The sequence below is a fragment of the Ailuropoda melanoleuca genome, chromosome X (assembly GCF_002007445.2).
Source record: "Ailuropoda melanoleuca isolate Jingjing chromosome X, ASM200744v2, whole genome shotgun sequence".
Taxonomy (NCBI): domain Eukaryota; kingdom Metazoa; phylum Chordata; class Mammalia; order Carnivora; family Ursidae; genus Ailuropoda; species Ailuropoda melanoleuca.
The window spans coordinates 45,483,257-45,494,820 of NC_048238.1; the positions used below are offsets into that span (position 1 = coordinate 45,483,257).

The following is an 11,564-nucleotide window of genomic DNA, read 5'->3' on the forward strand; positions in this document are numbered from 1 at the left end:
TCGTTGGTTGGTTCCTTGAAAAGGCTGTGGAAGCACCCTTGATAAGAGGGGCATGCGTGCACTCTGTTGAAGTATCAGCTGTGTTAGTCAAAGAAGTTCCTGAGCCACCCAGAGCCTTTTCTCATCAGGCCAACCATGTGTTCACCTTGCCCCAAAGGTCAGAACTAATATTAACAAGCAACTGCAGAATGGGGAAATTAAAAACCAGCAATGTAGACAGGCAAGATCTGGATTTCCTCGGGGCTCAGTCTCAGATTGGTCTTCAGTGTAAATGGGCACGATCTCTTACTGGACAGTGATTTGGCAATATGAAGCAAGAGCAATAAAATGCAATAAAAATGTTAATTTCCTTTGTCCTAGTTATCCCACTCCTGGGACTCAATCCTGAGCCAATAACCACCAAAGCATGAAAAAGCTCAAAGCACCAAAATTTTTATTTTAATTGCAGAGATATTTATCCTGATGGCAACAACTGTAAGGTAACCTTTAAGTTCTCTAGGTGGAAAAGCAGCTCTTCAGGTCTTTTCTGCAGACATAGAGGATGATGGCTCTAAGGCTATGGAATTCTGGGGAAAAATTATGCTGCAATTTGGGGTGAGGAACCTAAGAATGCAAAGTCATGCTTTTCCTTGGACATTGGGCATGTCTATCCTATTTTTGTGTTCTCAAAAACAAGTCACTAATCTGTTGCTCTTGCATTTGCCCTGTGTTTGTTTATTCAGTTAGGAAATATTTATTGACTCCTAATATATGCTGTACCCTAGATTAGAGGATGGGGTTAACAAGATAGATCGGACATGGTCATTGCTCTCAAGTGGCTGGCAGTTGTGTGACAAAAACAGAAATCAATGGTAGCTGTGCATTGAGATAAGTGCTGTGACAGAATGGACCAGAGGGTGCTGTGGGGGCCCAAAGTTAAAGACCTAACTGGGGAGGTGTGTGGGTGTTAGGAAAAACTTATTCAGGAAAGTATTCCTTGAGCTGATTAAGATAGGCTCTACCTTTGAATCCTGGCTCTACCACTTCTTTGAGACTGGGGTGAATTCACTCATTCTGTCATACTTAGCCTTAATATCCCTTACAGGGCTGTCCAGAGAATGAAATAATGCATACGGAAGAGCCATGGGGTACACTGGAACACAGTGCTGCTCTGGAGCTTGGGTAGCGCACTTAAATACCCTAGGTCTCGATTTTACTCATCTGAGAAATGGAGCCACGAACAAGTATGTGGTTGGGCCATGTCCTTAGGAATGTTAAGGCCCAAGACAAATAATGACTATAAGGTGGGCTTGAGACAGCTTCCTCTCTTCCCCTCCCCTTGCCCTATAAGGCCAGGGGCCTTCTCTTAAGTCTAACTCCCTAGAACACTTTCTACTGCTCCCTGTAGCTGCGCAGTTCTTTCCAGCCTCCCCTCTCCCACCCAAGCACAGTTACAACAATTACTCCCAGGATGCCAGCGGCGCACTTGGAGGTTAGGTCAGTCGCACTGGGGGCGGGGCTTCGGTTGCCGCGCGGTTTCGTCCAAGGATCCGCTGCTTAAAAAGTGGCGAAGTCCCATCTGTAAGTCATTGGAAGCACCTAGGGGGGCTTGTGAGCAGTCGGGAAAGCCATACGACTTTGGTGCTAGAGCCAGTACGCAGCGGGATGAGGAGGAGCCTAACTGGAGGACTTCCTCTTGCCATTCATTCCTCCTAGGCGGCGGCACCACCCCATCAACTTCCGCTCCTTCCACCAATGAGAACTGAGGGGATCGAAGCCCTGCCCCACCCTCGCCGACACTTCGTGGCGCGCAAGAAAACGCATCCGCCAGTGCGCACGGAAGGCGGGATCTGGCCTATTTGGAGGTGTCCAGCTATCCTGTGTCCCCTAGGTTGGGCGCGGACTGTGAGGTGTTGCAATTCGCCGTCAAGATGTTGCGCGTGGTGAGCTGGAACATCAATGGGATCCGGAGCCCCCTGCAAGGGATGGTATACGAGGAGCCCAGCAACTGTGCCGCCATGGCCATGGGGCGCATTTTGGACAAGCTGGATGCCGACATCGTCTGCCTTCAGGAGACCAAAGTGACGAGTGAGCGCTCAAAAATCCAGGATCCCTACCATGCTTTATCTTTTCCAGTAACTTTTGTACCCTGCTTAATCTCATTTTACTTTACCATTTCTCTATCCGTAGAGCCCTCCTCTTAGACCCAGTTCAGAATCCTGATCTCCTCCCCCTAAACCCCTATTTCTCACTCCAGCTTGATGTCTTAATTCCCACTACTTCTCCTGCCCTCAGCAAAACCTTAATTCCCTCACCCATGCAACCTTGTTCCTCGCACTGATCTTCTAATTCCCACTCATTCTCCTGCCCCAGCTCGGTACCCCAAATTTCCTTCTCCTCACACACTGTCCAGCTCCAACTCCCAAGTTAGGTCCCCCAATTTCCCTTCCCTGGCCCCAGCTCAGATCCTTTAATTCCCACCCCATCTTTGCCCCCAGCTCAGACTCTCTGATTTCTTCCTTTTTACCTGTCCCTCTCAGATCCTCAGTTCTCTCCTCAGATCCCCTAGAGCTCTACCCGCATTTCTCCTTCCCAGCCTCAGAACCTCTTGTAATTTCTATCTCATGTCCCACGCCAAGGTTAGATCTCCTAGTTCCCTCTCTCTCCCACCCTAGCTCAACACCTCCCATTCCTTCCCTCTCCCTTGCACCCCCCTCTGAGACCCTCTAACAACTTTTTCCTCCATCCCCAGTTCAGATCCTCTAATTGCCTCCCTCTCCTATCTCATATCCCCAGCTCAGATTTCCAGTTCTCGCTCCCTTATTCCCATTTTGCACCTCCAGCTCCCTCCATTCACCTAATCACTAGCTTCCTCCCACCTAATTTCCCTCCTCCCATTCCATAGCCTACCCCTTCTTATTCTGATATTAATTCCCTCGCTAGTCCCCACTTTTCTAGCTCCTCCTTTAATCATAGATACTTCATTTTGCCTCCCAGCTCTGGCTCTGATGTGTGCAAGGAATTAGCCTACAACTTTAATTCCAGACCTTTCTGTGTCCTGGGCCCTACTTTTATCTCTGACACAATCTTTCTTTTTTTTTTTTTTTGTAGGGGATGTGCTGACAGAGCCCCTGGCCATCATTGAGGGCTATAACTCCTATTTCAGCTTCAGCCGCAACCGCAGTGGCTATTCTGGTAAATGGGGCTTTCTGGGGATTTTGAATTAGTGATGGAGGCAGGTTGGGGGTGAAAGAATTTCCAGTATTTGATGAGAAGGTAATAAGAAACTCAGGCTTTTATTTTTAATTTTTTTTTGAAATTACAAAGCTGCTTTTAATACTTTGGGGTGAGCCCCACAGGAATAAAAAATACTGAGAAGGGGTAACCCCCCCACTGCCAGGATGGCCCACAGGAAGAGAGGCTACCTGAGGGGAAGGAAGCGCAAAAGGGCTCCACTGCAGACTCAGGGCAAAAGGAATGCCGTTGGTGCTGGGACCTCTGAGCACTACAGGAGAAAACACGAGCGTGGTGGGACTGGCTCCAGGTACACAGGGAAGGTCAAGAGGGTTGGACACGAAGCCACAAAGCTACTTGGGTTCCTCCTTCTTCTCGTTTGCCTTTTTCTGCTTCTACTGAATGACCTCTGAGTCCTTCTGCTTGCATATGTCAGCAGAAAGCCTGTCATCTTGGCACTTTCCCTTAACCTAGTAGCTCTGCTTTTTCATATTCTTCTGGCAGTCGGCTGGTTGCCGTGGGTCATGATGAGGGCAGCAGCTCTGGCCTACCTCCGTTGCATCCCCTCGCTCTGTCCGATGTTGCAGGCCCCCCAGGCTTTTGTTCCGCAGAGCTAAAGTCACATAAAACTACGTGAAGGATAGTTTTTATGTGTAAAATTATCCTATTTGACTTTGGAAACACAGTCAGTTGTGTGGTAGTTAATCATATGAGCTCTGGAGCCAGACTGCCTGGGTTTGAATCCTACCTCACTTCCTAGCTGTGTACCCTCTGGCAGGTTAGTCAACCTCTTTATGCTGCAGGTTTCTCAGCTGAGAAATGGAGATAATGCCTACCACCTAGGGCTAGTACAGGCATACCTTGTTTTGTATGTATATATATGTTTATATATATATATGTATGTATATACTTATATATAAACTTATATGTAAATAAGTAAATATATGAGTTTACATATCTATATATAAAAATATTTTTATGCATACACATATATGTAAAACAGTTCACTTTATTGTGTTTTGTAGATATTGCATATTTTATAAACTGAAGATTTTATGGCAACCCTGTGTTGCAAATCTCTTGGCAGTATTTTTCCAGCAACATTTGCTCACTTCATGTCTCTTTGTCACTTTTTGGTAATTCTTACAATATTTCAAAACTTTTAAAATTATATCTGTTATGGTGATCTGTGATCAGTGCTTGCAACTTGCTAAAAGCTCAGATGACAGCATTTTTTAGCAATAAAGTATTTTTTTAGTTAAGGCATATGCATTTTTTTAAGACCTAATGTTATTGCACATTTAATAGACTACAGTATAGTGACATCATTTTTATCTGCACTGGGAAACCAAAATATTCATTTGACTTGCTTTACTACAGTATTTGCTTTTTGTGGTGTTTTGGAACTGAACTCACAGTATATTGGGGTATGCCTGTACGAGGATTAAACAAATTAGTCCATGTGATAATAATAATAACTAACACTTTTTGAGCACTTACCATGTGTCCTTGTAAAACACTTAGACTATTAGCTATTACTGTTCTGTGGCTTTTTTGTTTTTTTTTTTAATTTTTTAAAGATTTTATTTATTTGACAGAGAGAGAACACAAGCAGGGGGAGCAGCAGGGGGAGAGAGCTGAGTAGGGACCCCAATGCGGAGCTTGATCCCAGGACCCTGGGATCATGACCTGAGCCGAAGGCAGGAGCTTAATAACCGACTAGCCTTCCAGGCGTGGCGGAACTGAGACTCCAGGGTTTGAGTAGAATTGCCTCAGTCTCTTGGGAGCCATCTGTGGCCCTTGAGTTGGGAGAGTTGTCAAAACAGCCACAGTAGATGAAGATGACTCAGGTGACCTATGTGGGGGCAACAAGCTGTGCAATAGGCTGTTGGCATCGAGGCCCATTCAGAGTATCCTGTCTATCTCCAGGTGTAGCCACCTTCTGTAAGGACAGCGTTACTCCCATGGCTGCTGAAGAAGGCCTGAGTGGCCTACTTGCCACTCATAATGGGGACGTGGGTTGCTATGGAAACATGGATGAATTCACCCAAGAGGAGCTTCGGGCTCTGGATAGTGAGGGCCGGGCCCTCCTCACACAACACAAGATCCGGTAATAGCCCACATTCCCCTGTCGCTGAGCACTGCTGCTTCTACTCTTAGTGTGGTGATTCTGAGGCTCACCTTACAAGCCTAGATTCATCATGGAAAATGTCCCAGATTTGCCTTTCTTGGACTCTAGTTCTGGCTGGGTTACTCACTGTGTGACCTCGGGCAAATCATGTTCCCCTCTGAGCTTTGAGTTCCCCATCCCTACAGTGGGGAACTGGCTGGGAGGTCCAGCTCTCTTATTACCACAGGCACCTCAGAGGCAACTTAGCACAACTCATCACCCCAAGTTGCTGTTTTTCTGGGTGTCCTGTCATTGTGAATGGCAGCATTATCACCTGGTTTACCTGGCTGTTATCCTAGATGCCCCTCCCCCTGCCTTACCTGTAGTCAGTCCCCAAGTCCTGTGCATGCCAGTACATTTCATGTCTTTCTGTCCCCTTCTTCACATCCATCCCACAGGCAACCATTAAGTGGGAGCCACATGGTGTGGGGAAAGGGAGGCTTGGAAATGACCTTTTCTTTGTGTGGGGGTCTCTTTTCCTCAGCACATGGGAAGGGAAAGAGAAGACCTTGACCCTAATCAATGTGTACTGCCCCCACGCGGATGCTGGGAAACCTGAGCGGCTGTCCTTTAAAATGCGTTTCTATCGCTTGCTGCAGATCCGAGCAGAAGCCCTCCTGGCAGCTGGCAGGTATTGTAAGCCTGGGTGGTACTTGAGCTTGTTCTAGATGCCCAACCCATTTAGGTGTCAAGCTCCATTGGAAGGAATATGGGATCTTTGTCTTTTGAGCTCCTTTACAGTCTAGTTGGATCCACCAGCATGCCTGCCTGAATGGGCTCTGCTCTGTATGAGCTGTGAGGACCAGGTAAAGTGATATAAATATGGGTTTTGTACCCAGATACCTCTAAGCCCCTCTCCTGGCTCCTTTTACTCGCTATGAGTCCTGAGGCTAGTTCTCCTTTTATTTTTTCTTTTTAAGTGAGTGTATGAATCCCTACCTTACAGTATAATTTTAAGGATGAAATGAGATGAAGAAGGTAAAGTGCCTGGGAGCAAGTGAAAAGTCTTGTCCCAGGGAAGGACAGGAAAGTGAGGGTGGGTTAAAGTAATCAAGAGATGCTTCCTAAAAGAAGTACCTGGGTTCAACTTTGAAGGACCAGAAAGATGCCATTAGGTAGAGATCAATGAGATGATCATGTCAGATAGGGAATGATGTCCTCTTTGGAGATCAGAATTGGGTTGGTCAGGTATTAAATGTAGCAAGGGGTTATGCTAAGATTGGAGAGGTAGGCTGCTATGCATAGCTGTGGGCTCCCACCTTGGCTTCAATGTGTGAGAAGGGGCTGATCTTAGCTCTTGGGCCTAAAAGAAAGTAGATGGGCCAGGACTACTGCTTCTGTCTCTTGAATGTCTATTTGATAATCCCATGTCATGTTTTTTTAGCCATGTGATCATTCTGGGTGACCTGAATACAGCCCACCGCCCCATTGACCACTGGGATGCAGTCAACCTGGTAAGGCTCTTCCAGGCCCCTTTCCTCACTTCTGACTGTGGTTCTTTTTAGCCAGCCAACCAATGGTAGCTTCCTTCATGGAAAAGCAGAGCTCAGTTCTCAAAGCACTGAGGATTGTTCATTCATTCAGGAGACATTACTCTCTGGCCCTTGGCTTGGTCCTGAGCCATGTGCTGAGGACTTAGTTACCAGTCACTTCTGGCTCTTGGCCCCTTAGAGGTTTCAGCATGGTAGGGGGCTATGGACTTATGGACAACCAATTACAGAAAGGTATCTTCAGGGCTGAAGCAGAGATGGCAGGCCAAGAGTCTAGGGGAGCCTGGAGAAATGGGATTCCTGGGCCAGTCTAGACATTAGGGAGGCATCTGAAAATGGTTGAATTTTAAAAGATGAGTAAAACAGAGCTTTGGGCCTGGGGGAAGGAAAGCATTCTAGTTGGAGCAACGGCTGCAAGGTGAGAATTTCCTTGGTATGCATGATGAACTGCAAGTCCCATTCTTGTTAGGGGTTGACGGGAAGGGAAGTGAGTGGCAGGAGATGGGGTGAGAAAGTCCTTTGGGGGCCAGGTTTCGAGGTCCTTGAATTCCACATTGCTTTGATCATTTCCCTAATACACTGTTTCCTGCTTGTGAACTTTCAGTACCTCCCTGTTACCTCTGCAATGCAGAGAAAACATCTAAGCATGGATTGAAGACTTTTTCTGGACTGTTCCCAATCTCCATTTCCATCCTCGGTACCCCTACACACTGTCCACTCCAGCTAGGTTGTCTCCTCTCAGTCCATTGCAAAAGTTACTTTCATGTTGACTTTTCTCACTGTACCCTCTGTCTTTTTTTATTGTATGAACCTTTCATCTTTGAGTCCTTCTAAGCCAATGGTTTTCATTCCCTGACAGCACATTAGAACAAGGAACTTTTACATGACTATTAATACCTTGGTGCCACCCCAGACCAATTAAATCAGAATCTTTGGGTGTGGGGCAAGGGTAGCAGTATATTTCACAAGGTCCCAGGCTGATTTTATTGAGAACCACTGCTTGAGAACCACTGCGTTAAAATCTACAAGCCAGTTCTCATCTTAGCTTGCCTCCTGAGGGGAGTGATTAGTAACTTATGCTGGCATAGTCCAATTCAGCATTGGGCTTGGCTCAAAGAAGGGGCTGTAGGAAGAGTCTTTTTGATTAGTTTGCAGAAGAGCCACATAAACAAATGTGGCTCCCAGTTGGGAAAATGAACAGAAATGAGATAATGAAAGAATGGTGGTGGTGGTGGTATGATAGGGAAGAGAGTGTACAAAGTGCGAGTCTTCAGTCCCTTCCTACCTTATTTCTCATCAGACGTTTACTCAGTCTGTTCTTTCTGCTTCGTACAATAGTGTCATATAACTTTATGCCTTTTCTTCTTAGTTCAGAACTATTGTAAATCTCTCAAGTACACCTCTTACATTCTTCCTTCCAGGAAAAGAGAACTAATAGTTAGTACCAGGTCACATGACAAACACAGTCTTTCCAAAATAGCAGAATATGTCCACTTCCCGAAAGACTGGCTTTTGTAGTCTTCATCTCCCTAAATGGTACCATCATCCCCTTGGCTACTATAGCCAGAAGCCTGGGAATTATGTTAGTATTGTCCTTTCTCTCTACCCCCATTTCCCACATTCAGCTAATCAGAGAGTACTGTTGATTTGAGTTCCAAACCGTCTCTTAATTTCATTTTTCTTTGTCTCCTCTGGCTCTACCCTAGTCTAAGTGATTATCATCTCTTGCTTACATGGACTATGATATCTCCTGCCAGTCTGCTGGCCCCTAGTCGGGTCTCCCCTTGTCTTTTGGGTTTGTGCTTCCTCTCTCCACAGGCCCATTACAGAGGCTGCACTCTCAATTTATAACACCTTCTGCCTGGGTTGCTCCTACTCAGCCTTCACTTTCCAGCTCCAGATCACTTCCTGAAAGGAAGCCTCATTGGTCCCCTGGAAGAGCTCAGGTGCCCACTATATCCCTTGTATCATGCCTTTCACATAATCAGTGTTCTTTGAACATTTTTTCATTGAATGGGTGGGCCAGGTGGATTGGATGGATGGGTGAATTGGGGATGAGAGCCAAAGGAAGTATTTAGGTATGGATTTCTGGAGCTCCTCAGCTGAGGAGTTTGTGGGGAAGAGAAGAGATGGTCTCTGAGACCTTTGACACACAAAATAAGCCAAATAGTTCCAGAGGGTTTAAATGAAAAGGTAACAGTTTTCTTAACTCCTAATCCCAGCCCTGCTTCCTAGAGGTAACCACTTTTAACTTCCTGCTTTCCATCCTTTTCGTGAGCAGTTCTGAGAATTGCTTTGATTAATCAAATGACAAGCTTTCAGATTTGACATTTAATCCCAGCTCTACCAGTCCTGGACCCTGTGACCCTGAGTAGTAGTCTTTTTTGGAACAATCACATTTTCTTGTCTGAAAAATGAAGCAGTTAGTCTAAGTCTCTTCCAGGTGTAGGCATCTAGTTTTTGCCTGTCTTCATCCCCCTCCCCCCTTCTCCAGGAATGCTTTGAAGAGGACCCAGGGCGCAAGTGGATGGACGGCTTGCTCAGTAACCTGGGATGCCAGGCTGGGTCCCATGTACGGCCCTTCATTGATAGCTACCGCTGCTTCCAGCCAAAGCAGGAGGGGGCATTCACCTGCTGGTCAGCAGTCAGTGGTGCTCGCCACCTGAATTACGGCTCTCGGCTTGACTATGTGCTGGGGGACCGGACCCTGGTAATAGACACCTTCCAGGACTCCTTCCGGCTGCCTGAGGTGATGGGCTCTGACCATTGTCCCGTGGGTGCAGTCTTGAGTGTGTCCTCTATGCCAGCAAAACAGTGCCCACCTCTGTGCACCCGCTTCCTCCCTGAGTTTGCAGGCACCCAGCTCAAGATCCTTCGCTTCCTGGTTCGTCTCAAACAAGATCCTGTTTTCAAGCATTCAGCACTACGACTCAGCAAACAAACCCAGGTACAGATGCACCAAAATAAAGCCCGTGTGCGCTCAGCCAGGCCTCGGCCAAGTCATGCTGGCTCTAGCAGAGGCCAAAAAAACCTGACAAACTACTTCCAGCCATCCTCCTCCAATCGTCCCCAAGCTTCTCCTGTCTTGGAGCTTCCTAGTGTGGGTGCCCTCATGACCCCAAAGACTCCAGAAGAGGAGGCGATGGCCAGAGTGGTGGAGGGGCAGGCCAGTGTTTCAGAGGCCAAGGATGAAAAGGAGGTACTGACTTCTTTTTGGAAGTCTGTGCTGGGGGGGCCCTCGCCCATGCCCCTCTGCGGGGGGCACAGGGAGCCATGTGTGATGCGAACTGTGAAGAAGCCAGGACCCAATCTGGGCCGCCACTTCTATATGTGTGCCAGGCCCCAGGGTCCTCCCACTGACCCTTCCTCCCGCTGCAACTTCTTCCTCTGGAGCAGGCCCAGCTGAACCAACCCAAGGTACAGATGCCTGGCATGGTCAACCCTGTACATAATCTGAAGCCAGCTCCCTCCTAAGCTGTCTTTCTCTCCCCCAAGGATTCCTCCTCCTCTTCCACTTTCCTGAAAAACCCTTCCTTTCCTCTTCCTCTTCCTCCTTTAAGGCCTCTCTGACTCTCTCTTCTTCCTGCCTAGCTCGTCATTGGTGAGCTTCTTATTCCTTTAATGTTGTGACCCAGTTCCCCACCCTACTTCCCACCTTCCTGTCAGAAATGCACAGGAACCAGTTGCCTCAGGAAGTTGATTTTAAACCCTTTTCTTTCTTGCTGAGAAATATATCTGTGTCTAAATAAAGTCTGTGTTTTTGTTTTAGCACACCATGTCCTGTAGACATTTTGGATGTGCTTCATGAGGTTGAATGAGACATTATCTCAGCACTAGGTTTACCAGCTGCCTGTAGCCTGATGATACAACTCCTAGGAAGGGGGGAGGAAGGAGGAGTGGTACTCACCTTAAAGGTGCTCTGTTGAGTTTTAAGTGTTCCCTGCGCTGCTGAGGTTAGATCAGCAAAGGAGGTGAGCGTGGTGTGTTAGAAAGCTCAGGTGGGTTGCATGGCTTTAAACCAGCATTTCCCAACTAGTGTGTCCCACAGCTGCCACAAAATGGGTTATAGAGTGGGAAGAAGTGGCCCTAGAGTTGCCAGGTAGAGCACAAATGTCTGGAGAGAGTGGCTCCTAGGCAAGTAGTATCATTAGTTCACCCAGGTGTGCCATACAAATGTTTTCTGTGTGCTATCTCCTGGGAAGATTGGGAGCATTGCCTTGAAAAAGTTGCTTGTTACAGCCAAGTCTTTTTCCCATCTTGGAAGATAGAGCTGGTAGGTCCTGTTCTATAAGGTACTGTGGAGAGGAGAGGATAATGGATTGAGGACATCCATTCTGTGTGCTAGAAAATACCTCCAAAGTTTTGAGGAACTATTTCTCTCTTCTAGGCAGTTCAGTTAGGGCTGATTCCATCTCCTGGCTTCAGGGGCTACATGGGCATAAGGTTTCCAGTCTACCAGTGAAGAGTCAATCCCTGGATTTTTGTTGAAACCATTGGGGAAGAGCCATTTCAAATAAACCTGCCAAGTGTCCCAGCTCTTTGTATGCAACGCACAGTGTAGTTTTTGGCTGATATCTTCCTCTTTCTGGATCAGTGTCCCTATCAGCAAAATGGGTTGGTCAGACCAACAAGTGATCTATGGTTTCCTTATGGCTCTGCCACTTGTCTGAAGGAGTCAGATATAATGCTCT

General features: G+C 47.0%; 1 protein-coding gene and 1 pseudogene across 2 annotated transcripts; one reads left to right on the top strand and one right to left on the bottom strand.

Moving 5' to 3' along the window:
* The first annotated feature begins 1,783 nt into the window (after positions 1-1,783).
* APEX2 (apurinic/apyrimidinic endodeoxyribonuclease 2) lies at positions 1,784-11,431 on the top strand. 2 transcript variants are annotated; one of them, XM_002931173.4, is made up of 6 exons: positions 1,784-2,067; positions 3,091-3,174; positions 5,143-5,323; positions 5,868-6,014; positions 6,768-6,837; positions 9,368-10,279. In XM_002931173.4, the coding sequence occupies exons 1-6, from the start codon at positions 1,911-1,913 to the stop codon at positions 10,277-10,279; spliced, it is 1,551 nt and encodes a 516-aa protein (XP_002931219.1). In that variant the 5' UTR covers positions 1,784-1,910. The 2 variants fall into 2 exon arrangements, with proteins under 2 accessions (XP_002931219.1, XP_034504752.1); XM_034648861.1 differs by lacking the exon at positions 5,143-5,323 and having other exon boundaries at positions 2,027-2,067; positions 9,368-11,431.
* On the bottom strand, positions 3,278-4,384 carry LOC109488704 (annotated as a pseudogene).
* Positions 11,432-11,564: the final 133 nt, after the last annotated feature.

Bases quoted from the DNA above. Each gene is read 5' to 3' on its own strand.
- APEX2 (XM_002931173.4), top strand. From the start codon at position 1,911: ATGTTGCGCGTGGTGAGCTGGAACATCAATGGGATCCGGAGCCCCCTG. The intron at 3,175-5,142 runs GTAAATGGGGCT...GTCTATCTCCAG, and splicing joins CAACCGCAGTGGCTATTCTG to GTGTAGCCACCTTCTGTAAG. The intron at 6,015-6,767 runs GTATTGTAAGCC...ATGTTTTTTTAG, and splicing joins GCCCTCCTGGCAGCTGGCAG to CCATGTGATCATTCTGGGTG.